General features: G+C 41.4%; 1 protein-coding gene and 1 long non-coding RNA gene across 2 annotated transcripts; one reads left to right on the top strand and one right to left on the bottom strand.

Moving 5' to 3' along the window:
* Positions 1–2949: 2949 nt before the first annotated feature.
* Positions 2950–7414, bottom strand: LOC112551078. Its single transcript, XR_003095222.1, has 4 exons — positions 6608–7414; positions 6358–6477; positions 5971–6027; positions 2950–4755 (listed from the first exon to the last, which is right to left on the bottom strand). It is a non-coding gene; the product is annotated as an uncharacterized LOC112551078 (long non-coding RNA).
* Positions 7415–9192: 1778 nt separating this feature from the next.
* Positions 9193–13870, top strand: IL6 (interleukin 6). The gene is made up of 4 exons (XM_025210019.1): positions 9193–9311; positions 10190–10303; positions 10925–11077; positions 13562–13870. The coding sequence occupies exons 2-4, from the start codon at positions 10190–10192 to the stop codon at positions 13751–13753; spliced, it is 459 nt and encodes a 152-aa protein (XP_025065804.1). The 5' UTR covers positions 9193–9311; the 3' UTR covers positions 13754–13870.
* Positions 13871–14697: the final 827 nt, after the last annotated feature.

Below are 14697 nucleotides of genomic sequence, written 5' to 3'. Positions count from 1 at the left end.
ATATTCAGCTTATTGTCCACTGTAACTCCCAGGTCCTTTTCTGCAGAGCTGATTCCCAGCCAGTTAGCCCCCAGCCTGTACCGGTGCACAGGATTCTTCCATCCTAAGTGCAGGACTTTGCACTTGTCCTTATTGAACTCCATGAGATTTCTTTTGGCCTAATCCTCCAATTTGTCTAGGTCACTCTGAATCCTAGCCCTACCCTCCAGCATATCTACTACTCCCCCCAGCTTGGTGTCATCTTCAAACTTGCTGAGAGTGCACTCTATGCCATCTTCCAGGCCACTGATGAAGACACTGAACAAAACTGGTCCCAGGACCAACCTCTGGGGCACTCTACTTGACATTGAGCCAGTGATTACTACTCTCTGAGTCCTATGCTTCAGCCATTTTTCTATCCACCTTACCGTCTGTTCGTTCAGCCCATACTTCCTTAACTTGCCTGCGAGAATATTGTGGGAGACCGTTTCAAAAGCCTTGCTAAAATCAAGGTACACCACATTCACTGGTCTCCCTGCATCCACAGAGCCAGTCACCCTGTCATAGAAGGCAATCAGGTTGGTCAGGCATGACTTGCCCTTGGTGAATCCATGCTGACTGTTCCTAATCATCTTTTTCTTTTCCAAGTGCTTACAAATGGATTTCTTGAGGATCTGCTCCATGATTTTTCCAGGGATTAAGGTGAGGCTAACTGGTCTGTAGCTCCCTGGATCCTCCTTTTTCCCTTTCTTAAATATTGGCACTATGTTTGCCCTTTTCCAATATCCAGGACCTCTGCTGATCACTATGAGTTTTCAAAGACGATGGCTCTGCAATCACAACAGCCAACTCCCTCAGCACCCTCAGGTGCATCCCATCCAGCCCCATGGACTTGTTCATGTCCAGCTTTTCTAAGTAGTCCCTAACCTGTTCTTTCACCGCTGAGAGCTGCTCACCTCCTCTCCAAACTGTGCTGCCCAGTGAAGTAGTCTGGGAGCTACCCTTGCCTGTGAAGACAGAGGCAAAAAAGGCATTGAGCACTTCAGCCTCCTCCGCATCATCCATCACTAGGTTGCCTCCCCCCATTCAGTAATGGACCCACACTTTCCCTGGTCCTCCTCTTGCTACCAACATACTTGTAGAAACCCTTCTTGTTACCCTTCACACCCCTGCTAGCTGCAATTCCAATTGCGCTGTGGTCTTCCTACTTCATCCCTGCATGCCCAAGCAATGCTCTTATAGTCCTCCCTATTTATTTGTCCAAATTTCCACTTCTTATAAGCTTCTTTTTGTGGCTTAGTTTAATCACCTGCCCTTTCCCATGGCTAATGTTTGATACTTCAGAGGAAGGTGAAAGGATCCCAGAAGCCATGTAATGCATTCAAGAAAAAGCCAAAAAATTCCTGTCTTCACTGGGACTAATACAGCATAATATGGTGCCATATTGTAGTCCTTAAGCTTGGCAGAATTAATGATGGAGGGTGGATGTCCTTCCCTAGTTATATCTTCGAGTTTCCACATCTAATAAAGCTGCCTTTTTGTGATTTAGTTTACTGAAGAGTTCCCTAGTAAACTAAGTTGGTTTTCTGCCATACTTGCTAGTTTTCCTGTGCATCGGGATGGTTTGTTCCTGGACTCTCAGGAAGGCTTCCTTAAAGTACAGCCAAAATAAGCTTAACTGATATAAATGTCTGCTTGAGGAAAACCAAAAAAAACTATTAAGATTAATGGAGTTGTATATTCAGTGTATTACAGCTTCTGTAGCTATTCTGTATATGAATAGAATATAACAGAAGTCCATCTTCTTTTTTATTTATCTCCTTATTTCTCAAGCAGTTCAATGAAGGATACTTTAGTGATGGAAAGATTGACGCATTAAAATTATTTTTTTTCATAGGAATAATTTGTATTTGAACTTTCATAAATGTATATGTAAATCTAGTTAGCCTTTTATATGTGAATTTCTACTAGAAATTCCATTAAGGTTGCATTTTTCCCTTTAAGTGAAGTAGATGTGTGGTTTTATAAAGGAATATTATAAAATTTATTTGAAGGCTACCTCTCATAAAAATAACAGGTGAATATGAGTCATGATTATATGTCTATCTTTTTCAAAAACTTTGAGTATTATAAAAGCATATCCATTGATGTGTTGTATCACAGATTAACAGTAAAATATACTTGTAATATCCTGCTTTTCTTGATTTTATCCTTGTGCGTTGTGCAGTAATTCCTTCCCAGAAAGGCATGGAATAAGCAAAATGTCTAAATAAACCCATCAGCAAATGTCTGGCAGTCATTATAAAAGCAAACAAAATAAGGAAATGGGAGATTATATCTAGCATTTTGGGCCTGACCCAAAGCCCTTTGAATGGAAACTTTCCCAATGATCTCTACAGCCGTGCATATGCCATTTCCAGAGTGAAACTGGGAGTGCCACCAAGAATCAAGCCCTTCATGCTTCCTCCTGTTCCACACATGCTCAGTTACACAGAGATGATACCCAAGCATATATCCAAGTGCCACTCTCAGGTGCACTATCTCTGCCAAACTGCCATGCTTGGGAATGTGCAGCGCAGAAATCAGGGCAGGGTTCTTTCTTGGTGGTAATCTTGGGCTCAGCAGGGAAGTGATACAGATGTGTTCTATGTTTTTAAGAGCTGGATTTGTGGAATCCTTCACCTACTGACATCAGTGGCAAAACTCCCATTGGCTTCTTGGATAAAGGGTCTGGCTCTGTGTGAATAAGGCTGGTAGCACCACAAGACACAGTTCTAACTCCAACAAGGCATATCCAACAAGGGAACTCAACAAGGCATATCCAGTAAGTGGAACAGGTACAAAAGAGTATATTTCGAATGCAAATGGATTTATGAATTACAGGCAGATGGAAGGGGAAAGTGTGCCTTACAAAGGGGAATTATTGACTGAGGCATATGCAGTTTAAGAGCTGGCTGCCTTCCTCCACCAAAATAGGAAGCATAAATTGAAGATAATAACAGATTAAGCATGAAGAATGTTTACGAAAACTATGCCTATATGGAAATTAATGCACGTGGGGGATATACTAGTGTTGGCTACAAAGGACCAACTCACAGGATCATCATATAATTCTAGTTTATTAGACGGATGCAAAAGTCAGATCATAAACGTTGAGGCTGATCCCCTGAAACACGCACACATTCACGCACGCGCGCACACACACACACACACACACACACACACACACACACTCACAGTAGCTACCTATGAACACTAAGCACCAGTGTCAATATATACCTATCCCCAAGCGCTGGAGTCCACTGTCGATGGCCAGTTGAGGGTTCTTTCAGTGCAATGTTACTTCAGAAGGTGGTGCCCATGCTCACACTGATACAATTATTTTTCCCTTATCTTCACCACTAAGAAACCTCCTAACTTTTCCTAATCACATTATTTGACATTGTTTTGTCAATGTAAAATGTGAAAAGTAATCTCAAGAAGAAACTCAGAAGTTCCCAGAGACAAGTGGAAGTTACAGTGAATTTGGTTAAAAATAAATACTGGTAGCAAAGAAGGATTTATTCACTTCCTATAGAAACTAAGAAACCACTGTTCTTGCAAAATGTGGGTCTTCAGCAAGCAAAATTTATGATGTAGCGGATGAACTTGCAGCTCCCTCCAAATAAGCCCAAATTGATGAGCGGGTTAGTGGACTTAAAGCAGGAAACCATGCTTGTGTAAGAAAGACTGGCAGCCACAGAAATCGCTCTGATGCTCAGGTGATGTGTAACAACCTTATCTCCTCTAACTAGGTAGGACAGGAGATACTATGATCTCTATAGTACATCCCACATTCGCCTTTGCTGAGATTGCCATCAAGGGGTTCAATTGTTATTGTACTTCAAGGACTGAACACTTGACACTAAGAATTAGACAGAGATAATTAATTTCAAATACTATACAGATTCCTGGATAACTGTCAAATGGTGTCAGTTTCTGCCACTACTGACCTGGGCTGAATTGAACCAATTACCTAAAAATTGGTATTATGCCTATTTACACCAACTGAAGATCTGGCGCACTGAAATTCTGCCATCATTCTGCTTAGTTACTGAGCTTTGTTAAATCTCTCTAGTGCTCTTCACAGATGCATGACATAAAATTGTAACTATATCAACCCTCTACAAACCTCTGCTAATACACGTGGGTCAGGAGGGCTAGAGGTATGATTCTTGACCAACAAGGCTGTGCTGGCCAAAGCCTTTAGCGGATATGCAGTTATCCTGGCAAAACCATGCATTTGCCAGTATAGCTTATTTTATTTAAGGCAGTGTTGCCCTAAATAAGACAGCCCTTTGCAGTCATACCAGGAGTGCTTTGCCCATATTACTATACTGGCAAAGCATTACTAGCACAAACCTAGTTTCCAGGAAAAGTGGATGAACAGTAAAAATGACTCTAACAGAATAACCTCCACTTGATCAGTCTGTGCTAGCATTAAGAGCAGTATTCTTCAGAAGGTCTTTTGCAAGCTTGAGAACCTGTATTTACATAGCTGCCATCTGTTACAAACTATTCTATTCTGATGTTGTCATTAATTGTACTTTGAAAGATTATAAAGCTTTGCCTGCTAAAATTACCTATTAATGTTCAGGCATTCTCTGAGAGCAGTTTTCTACAGCAGGCCTCTTTTCACCTACAGCATCCTCCAAAATGGAATGAATCATGAGAGCCAGGGACTTTGTTCAGAGGGCAATAGGCATGAATTCTCCACTTAAGATTATGTAGGCAAATCTGAAAAATAAAGAAACACTATTTGAACTTGACCAGGGACTTCTCAAAACCAAAAACTTCTTCTGTACCCCTACAATCCAGATATAGACAGACAGGGAAATCCATGTTATTTGCATATCGGGTTGGATAAGACATACTGAAAGTCAATTTCAGATAGCCATTCATGAGCCATATTTGTGTAATTTAAAAATGATGAGAATCTCCCACTAGGGAAAAAAGTAAACTATCCCCAGTGCTTTTCATACAAAAATCCCCAAATATCTTTAGTTCCTTTTGAAAGCTGGCAAATAACCAACAAGGAACTTGCAATGCAGCTAAAGTAAAATGTCTCTTCTTCAGGTGAAAAAGCATTTTCAGTGTTTGATGTAAACAAAGTAAGGTGGAGCATACAGCAGCTTTAGTTGTGTTTTTTATGGAACAAAGCTAGATATTTCTGCACTTACTTTACTCATGGCATTCTACAGATACAATCCTCCTTTTTGCTGATTTGAGCACTGGGCTCCATCCTTACCCTTGGTGGATACTTCTAAGCATGCATCTGACAAGTGGTGAAGAGGCTGACATGTTCTGAATGCTGCAATTCAGCATTCTAAGAATTTTCTACTACAGTCACATTTCCTCTGAAACTAACAACCTAGGGAGATGACCTACACTTCTGCTATCTCACAAAAAACATGTTTCTTTATGCAAGTTAACCTTGTGATTGGTAATTTAAAAAAAGCTTTTTAGGGCTTGTCTACACACACAGCTATTCTGGAATTACTTCATGTGTAGACATACATCTTGGAAAAAAGACAAATTTATTCCAGATTATCTGTTCTTTTCTAAATTCATACTCTATTTAATCCAGAATAATTTCCATGTGCATACAAGCCCTTACAATATGATTTTAAAAGCAGTCAGTGTTGGCCTAACTAGATTCCTACTGAAATCAATGGTAGAACAACCCTTTGGTAGAATAGAACAAAAGGACTTCTGAAAATCTTACCCTCTGGGCCTTTTATATAAGCATGTAACTGACTATAGTTCTGTATGGATGATATGTGGCTTTGTCCTAGAGTTGAGGTTGGACCACTGGCTGAATCTGGCCTATGAAAGGATATTATCTGGCCTGCAAAGCTGAGATGTTGGTAGCAACTTAATGGCAGTGGGGAAAGTAGTGGTAGCAATATGATGGCATGAGGATTTGTTGGCAAAGAAGTGGAGGCCACCCACCTTCAAATCGAGCTTTGTTACTTTGACCTGTTGCTGCTAAAGGTTGCCAACCCCGACCTAAAAAGTAAAACAAAAAATAAATGTTGTAGAAAATAAGGTAGACTATAGAGATATTGAACATGAAGCAAATTAATCTATATGTAGAAAAAATGCCTAATTTTAAATAACAATTCTGTGACATTTTAATTTACAGATAGGACTGCCTGAATGATTCTCTGTAGCCTGTAACCAGTTGATGGGCAAGACATACTGCAGTGTCATTTAATGCAATATTTTTATGAATGCGGCAGAAGAGGGTTGAACAGAGGCATGGCAACATCTGAAGATGCCACAAGCTTTTAAAATTTGTCAAGACCAGAGAGCTTAAGGAATTTCGGACTGACCTACCAGAGCATGGCAATGGCACAGCATAATTACAGATGAAGTTCAATAAAGGTAAGTGCAATGTGAAGCATACTGGAAATCCTTATTAACTAATCACCACTTCAGGAAGAGCCTTGGGCATCCCTGTACAGAGAGCAATTAAAAATTATCAGTTCATTGTGCAGCACCAATCAAAAAAAATTGAGATGCTGGTTTCCCATGAAACAGATTGAATAATAGTAAAAATCTGTTAATGCTCAATAGTGTACCTTACCTTGATTGCAGTGTTCCAGTTGGTTACTCAGGATTTTCAACAGAATCAGAGTCAGAGGTGTTCTGCTTTCATTTTCACATTTTACCGTTGAAAATGCACACACAAAAAGAGTAAGCAGAAATAGGGAAAGCTCAGCAGTAACCACTGTATCTAGATACAGACTATCTACTTTAAAAGAAATAAACAAGAGGTGACATAGTGGATGTCAATAAAATAGCAAACAGTACACAGAAGGTTCCTTAGAGGTTGAAATGAATTCATACTCATAATACACAGATAAAGTAGCAGCTAATTACATTCATAGATGACAAACTTAAAACTGACAACAATCATAATATGAATAATTAAGCTGTGGAACTCCAAGCCATAAAGGTAGTATTGAGGTATAGAGTTTAAGAGAACTGTAAAAAGATTTGACTTTTATATGAACAGTAACAAAATCTGCAATTACATCTATAAGACCTGAAAAAGAATGTCCTGGTTTGGAAATCTTGTAACTCTATCCCAGCTACACAGTTGGTCTAATAAAAGATAATCACCCTAAGAAACCCTTGCATCCCACATAGCTTAACTGTTGGGAGTTTACTGAAAGTGGTACAATTTTCTCAGGTAAATGAGGTTGTAGAAAGCCAGATCCTATTCCATCTATTGGATATTTAAGTGGGCGTGTCTACACATGCATTAATATGCTGTTGCTACTGTGCATTAAGTTTAGTACCTCTGCTATGAGGTACTACATAAATGTGCACAGTAGGAATGGCACACAATCTTTTTGTGATGCTTAACACACAGTAGACCAATTCTACTGCACATTAGCACAGTTTTTGCTGTGATGTGCTAATGCGCAATAGAATTAGTGCATTAAGTATCTCATGTAGATGCTCTCAGTGGCACTTAAGTGTATACATGCCATCCTGTGCCACCCTGTGGAGTCTCTGAAGAACCAGTAATGTATCTGCTTTTGTGAGATGCCTTCATCAAGTGGCGTAGGATCTGATGGTTAATTGCCTGTGGGTGCATCTAGACATTCATTATTGAGCTGTAATTATAGCGCATTAAGTTTAGTACCTAGGGGTACTAATTAGCATGGGTTCAGAGCAGACTTGATTAACGGAGTCTGCTACAAATCTTCTGGAGCATGCTAATTAGCATGCTTCAGCACCCTCTGTGTTGTGTATTCAGTGTTCCCAACATATTTCAAAATGGTGGCAGGGCCGCTTTAACTAAAGCTCATTGAACACGTTTTATTTAAAGCACCCTTGCTAACATTTTGAAGCCCACGAGCTAAATATACCTGATGCTACAGGCACTTTAATTAGAGTGCCTCTCAAAGCTGATCTAATTAAAGCACCCCCCTCCTCACAGGAGAGCACATGCATACAAGCCCACATGTAATAACAGGGCATTTCATAGATTCATAGATGTTAGGGTCGGAAGGGACCTCAATAGATCATCGAGTCCAACCCCCTGCATAGGCAGGAAAGAGGGCTGGGTCTAGATGACCCCAGATAGATGCCTATCTAACCTCCTCTTGAAGACCCCCAGGGTAGGGGAGAGCACCACCTCCCTTGGGAGCCCGTTCCAGACCTTGGCCACTCGAACTGTGAAGAAGTTCTTCCTAATGTCCAGTCTAAATCTGCTCTCTGCTAGCTTGTGGCCATTATTTCTTGTAACCCCCAGGGGCGCCTTGGGGAATAAAACCTCACCAATTCCCTTCTGTGCCTCCGTGATGAACTTGTACTTATACACACACTTTTTCATTCGGTGATACGCCAGAGATCTGCCACTTTGCAGCAAACTCAATGAACTGAGCCTGCTGCACACAAGCGTTGACACGCGCTGCGCCATGTCGCCTGCATTTGTGTCAGCGGCCAAACATGTGTCAGCACACAGAAAATGGCAGCGGTGTGCTTTTGAACTAACGCACCTCCAATGTGTTTTAGTTCAGAAGTGCCACTGCCTTTTTTCTCAGCAATGCTGGCGCTGCGGCACTGGCGTATGTAAAAATGCCCACAGGTACTAACATAACGCACTCCAACCTGCATATCTTAGCGCAGGTGAACACTTTTTGTGTGACGCTTAATGCCTGTTGGACTAAAATACCGCGCATTAACAGGGGTTTTGCTGTCGGCTTTAATGCGCAGCAGTTAGTCCGTGGGGCATTACGCGTCTCGTGTAGCGGTGCCCTCCATGTCTGGAGGGCAGGCGCCCTGGCTGGGTGCCGGGGAGGTCACGGACATGAGCCGGAGGCAGGCGGGGCCGGGACCGGGGCCGGACTTGAGCGCGCGGGAGCTCAGGGCTGACTTCACCGCGTTTCACAACGCGAAACAAAAGGAAGGAAAAAAAAAACCCCAAAACCAAAAAAAAAAAGAAATCGGGGCTTCGATCCGCTTTCTCATGTCGGATTTTCCCCGTGAGCAATGCCGATAAATACAGCAGCAGGGATGTCCGCAGCTCATTCTGCCCTGCGGTCTCGGGCCAGCCAGCCCTCTCGGAGCGCGCAGGGAAGGCGAAGCACAGCGGAGGGCCATGCCGCGCAGTGAGTGCCAGCCCCCACGCCCGCCCGCCCGCCCGCCCGCCCGGCCTGTCGTCCGGGGAGGGAGACCTCGTGGACGAGCCGTCGCCCTCGCGGAGCTCCCCGGTGCCCGACTACGAGTCGCTGGCGTGGCTGCTGCGCAGCCGGGCGGCCAGGCTGAAGCACGAGGGGAGTGGCGCGGCGCGGCGAGGGGGAGCAGGTGCCTCACGCCTGCCTGCCCGCTCCACCCCGCAGGCGGCACAGCCAGCACTTTCCCCCCTTGAGCTGCACCATGGAAGCGGTGCAGATCCTCCCTGCCCGCTTGCCAGGACCGTGCCCACTGCAGAGGCCTTCCGACAACCAGGAAATGCCCTCCCTTCCCCTTAGCCTGGCTCAGGCTGCGGAGCCTTGAAGATAAATCATAGATAACCCTGGACACTGGTCAGATCTGAAAGCCGTTTCCGCTAGGGTCCATAGTTTCCCAGGAGGCTTTTATTTCCAGCCTATGTTGCCTAAAGGACCTGGGCAGGAGTCCTTAAAACAAGCCCCCTACAAAACATCCTCTTTCAAACCCCTCTTCAAATAGTTGAAGGCTGCTATTAAATCCCCCTCAGTCTTCTCTTGTCCAAACTGAGTAAGTCTAGTTCCCTCAGCCTCTTCTAAAAAAGCCAGGTGTCCCAGCCTTGTAATCATTTTCCTTGCTCCCTGCTAGTTGTCCACATCCTTGCTGTAGTGGAGGGCCCAAAATTGGACACAGTACTTCACTCACCTCAGTCAGCTGGCAATGCTTGTACGAATACATCCCAGTATGCCATTAGCCTTCACTGGGGCATACTGTTGGCTCATATTCAGCTTATTGTCCACTGTAATTCCCAGGTCCTTTTGTGCAGAGCTGCAGCTTAGCTAGTCAGTCTCCAGCATGGGCTTGTTCCATCCTAAATGCAGGACTTTGTACTTGTCCTTAATGAATTTCATGCCCAAGTCCCTGCCATCACTATGCATTACTACTTTGCCTTGAATAAGGTAATGTGAAACAGGTGTAAAAACAACACTTTTTCTGTTTGCAGATGTGTGAGAAATTTACTGTGTGTGAAAACAGCATGGAAATGCTTGTCCAAAGCCATCTGAAACTCCCCAAGATCCTGGATGAAGACAGCTGCTTACAGTCTGGATTCAACAAGGCAAGGAATCAATAACTTCACTAGTGTAATGCTGGTCCTGGGTAACTGGTGCCTCTTGAGTCACATGCCCCCTGACACCAGTCAGCAACTTGGGGGGGGGGGGGGGGGGGGGGGGGGGGGCGCGAAGGAGGTCCCAGTGGCCAATCATGTTGACCTTGGGTGGGGGGAGTCCTATCCCCCACAGCCAATCTCACTCACCAAAAAGCAGCCACGCCGCTACCAGAAATCCCGCAGCCACTTCTGGAAGCAACGCAGTCACTTTTGCTGGTGGCCCCGCTCCCCAGCCTGTAGTCGCAGGGGGCCCACCAGCACTCCTGCCTGCCTGCCACCTGAGCATGGCCTGACAGGGGGTGCACCGGTGCTCTTAGGGGGTGCACATGCACCCTCTACTTGTCGCCACTGATGCTGTCATAACCAATTCTACATTTCTGGCTTGGTGCAAAAGCCACTAAAGTCAATGGAAAGATTTCCATTGATCTTGATGGATTTTAGATCAGACTTAGTTTTCACAGTAGTGAACTAGTAGTCAACAGCAGCAGTTACTAGCGAACTGATCCAAAGATAAAGTGATCACCTCATTTTTCAGCGACAAGTAATTATCTTACTCTTCTTTCATTTCAGGAGAAATGCTTGACAAAGATCTCCAGTGGCCTTTTTGCATTTCAACCATATCTGGAATATATACATGTACAAGAAACATTTATTAGTGAAAAGCAAAAAATTGAAACCATATGGTATGGCACAAAGCACCTGGCAAACACTGTGAGGCAGATGGTGAGTTATCTATATGTTTACCCATATACAAAACAATCACTTTGTTTTTAAATGAATTATATTTCAATAAGTCAATGTAGGATGTATCCTGATCCCACTGGTTTCAGTGGGAATAGTTTGGTACTTCATACTCTCAGAAATTCATCAGGAAGCATATCTAGATTAAGAGGTTTTACATTTGTCTGTGAAAGTTTAGATAGGAATGATCCTGCCTTGAGCAGGGGGTAAGACCAGATAACCATGGAAGATCCTTTCAGTCCTGTTTTCTACAATTCTAAGTAGTAGGCTTTTCATTCATCTATCTGTTGTGATCTGTAATAAGCACACCAGGTTTAGCAAATAAGTATGCTCTATTGAAAAGGAAAAATATCACTTTGGGATGAATGATAAATAGTCATTTCTTTTATTTTTTCCCCTAGTATTTATAGAATTGGGACTCAATTCTAGTCTTCTCACACTTCAAACTCCCATTGAAGTAAATAAATGCATTCAGAGAAATAATAAAAAAAATTAAAACATTGTTTAAAAAACCCAAAAAACAAGCTTTCGAGCAGGAGTATATGACACATTCTCAGATCTGTAATTTACTATCAAATGTACAACTAACAAAACTTATTCTGAAATTAAAAAGTTAATAATGTGGCTAAGAAAGACGTGCCACCTACAGAAAAAACACTTGCTTTTTGCCAGCAATCAGATTTACTGCAATCATAACATTTTATAAAAGCCTGAATATTTTTGAACATGGTAAATTAAATGCTGCTCATTTCTAATGATTTGCAATGCATTTAAAGAGCATATTTTAAAAATCTTTCAGGTTCTACAGTTCTTGTTCACATTAATAGCTCTTCATGTGAATAGATTCTTTGTAGGCAGTGAAACAACCTGGGCGAGTAAAAACCACTCAGGTGACCAAAGGGTAGCAGGAGCAAGAATTACGGAAGTCATAAACCATTATGTCCTACAAAAGGTTTTTCAGTGGTTTGAAAAGCCTATTGTACACATAAAGTACTTTTTATGCAACATTCATTTTTATCATTCCGTAAGTGCAAGGGAGCTGAACTACATTTTTACACTTTGATGGCCTTGAATAATAGTCCTGTTATGAAAGATAATAGACCACTGACTTCACATGGGTATATTGCAAAAATTGGCTTGTAGCAGTTGCCTGTTTTGTTTTATAACCAAGTGAGACTAGCCTTCCTGAAAGAAACTAATTGAATAGAAAGAACTCAACATAAGGGGACAAATACACAACTCAAAACCAAAACCTGTGGCTATGAAGACTATCAGAGATGGAGGAAACTAGAACAAAGTCTTAATTTTTAGTTAGGAAGTAGGGTTTTGTGCCACCCAAACAGCCACCCTGTCTCAGCTGCTACTAAATGTAGGGAGCAGTAGTGGGTACAATCTGTTGCTCATGTGCAACAGCTTGTAGTCAAGTGAATGAATTGGTGAGCATGGCACTCTGTGGTACTCTGGAGATGCCCCACCCAGAATCTCTGCAGTATGCAACAGCAAGTTAAAAGAAAAAGTTAAGATGCTCTTTCAGAATCCACCTCTTTAGGGGATCTAAGCAGAGAGAACATGCATTTCTTGTTGAATTAATTAAAGTAATATTGAAAGAGAGATGATCCAAATGGCATACTTGCTTCTGGTATCTCTTAGATAGTGGTCTAGGACAGGGGTTGCCTACCCCTGGTCCAGGACCTCCGGGAGAAAGAAGCAAACTCCTCTGGCTGCTGGTCTTTGTACTTCAGTAGACTCACAGAACTCAAACTAAATTGGCTTTGGAGCCTAACTCATATTCTCAGAAGTGCAGTAGTTTAGGCACTAAGGTGTCAGGTTTTAAAAATGTATTTGGGTATTTAACACTCATTGAAAGAAATCAGAGTTAGATACCTAAATACCTTCTAAAAACTTCAGTGAAGATACTAAGTCTCGTTCAAAGTCAACAGGATTTCATATCCCACAGTTTAAGTATCTTAAAGTGGGAGTTTGACTACTAAATCACTTCTACATGCTCTAATGTTTCTCCTTACTATAAAATGTGATTGTGTTTGAACACAATTTTGAACTTTGGGGACTCAAAGCTTAGTGATCAGGAAATCATACTCAGCATTACACTGGTAGCAGAAATCACGATAAACAGTTGTCTTGGTCTAAATAGCAGTGTGCATCTGATTCAACTGTGCACAAGTTATGTTCAAACACAATTTTGTTTAATGTCATAGACAAGACCTTATAATCAGATTCCAAAAAAGATTGCCAGCAAAAGTGGTACCAGATATAAATAAAAACAGGTATGTAGATGTGATGGGGATAAAGGTATTATGGATTACACAATGTCAGAATATCTGATGCCCCAACAGATGCATCAGTGGTCAAGCAGGTACTTTTCTAAGTATGTCCTGCATAAAGGCAGATATTTTCCGAGACCATTTTATAGCATAGTAACCAATATACTTATTTTCTTTTTCATAGATGGAAAATCCTGATGCGGTGCCCATACCAGACCAAACTAGTCAGAAAACGCTTCTTGAAAAACTAAAGGCAAATAAGAACTGGAGAGAGAAAATTGCCACTCATTTCATCCTCAGAGATTTTACTTCATTTATGGAGAAAACAGTGAGGGCTCTTCGATACATAAGAAAAACCAGGAGTTCAAGTGCTTGAATGTTTTAATTCAGGCACCTTCCTTTTCACAAAATCTGTCATGTGGCAGATGACAGTGTTGTTCTATTTTAAGAACCAAAACTCTAATAATAAGGGTTTCCATTTATAAATTGTAAAATCACTAGGATTTCTTTTGGGGAATATATTTATTATATTTAAAATATTTATTCATTCATAATAATGATTATTTATATTTCCAATATTTACAGAAAATTTAAACAGAGTATCTATTTTATTTGTTTCTACTGACATTATTTGCAATATCAGTTGATGTCACTGCCTATATAGCCAACAAAAATACACTTGAAAGGGCTGTTATCTAGAAAAAACCTGAATGTATAACTTATTTTCTTCATGTCTGAAATGTTGTATTTAAATCTATTTATATTTTTTAAAAACAAAATATAAAGCATTTAAAAGAAGATTTTGGCATTTAATAAAAGTATGAAAATTTTCAAATATCCAAGTTTCTATCTCTACACCTGTTTATATGGCACTTCATCATCATTCAACAGCCATTCTGGAAGAATTTGATTGTTGCTTATTTTGGGGATGAGGTGATACGAGGGGTTTGTTAGTTTTGTAGAAGATAAAAGCATAAAAAAAACTAGCAACGTTGCCAGAGAAAAATGTGGAAAAATCTTAACAGCAATATGACAATTATGCTGGAAATGTGGAAACTGTGAAACATCTTAACAGCAGTTATAAAAGTAATTATGACAGTTTGCCCCAAACAATGCAAAGACAGAAAAAAAAAATCCTACTCCCAGCAAGCAATAATAATTCAGCAATTTATACCACTACTTCCAGTGGGAACAGGAATCTTAATTTTTGAGTGGGTAAGGCAAACATATCACAGAACATCAGACTTGATCCATAAATTCCTTTCCTGAACTCCTACGTAAGACCATCTACTAACCAGCAGAGCCAGCCTACACCTAAAA

Source organism: Alligator sinensis, unplaced genomic scaffold, assembly GCF_000455745.1.
Source record: "Alligator sinensis unplaced genomic scaffold, ASM45574v1 scaffold1112_1, whole genome shotgun sequence".
NCBI classification, from domain to species: domain Eukaryota; kingdom Metazoa; phylum Chordata; order Crocodylia; family Alligatoridae; genus Alligator; species Alligator sinensis.
The sequence above is the reverse complement of the archived record's forward strand: the minus strand, read 5'-3'. Positions and strand labels throughout refer to the sequence as shown.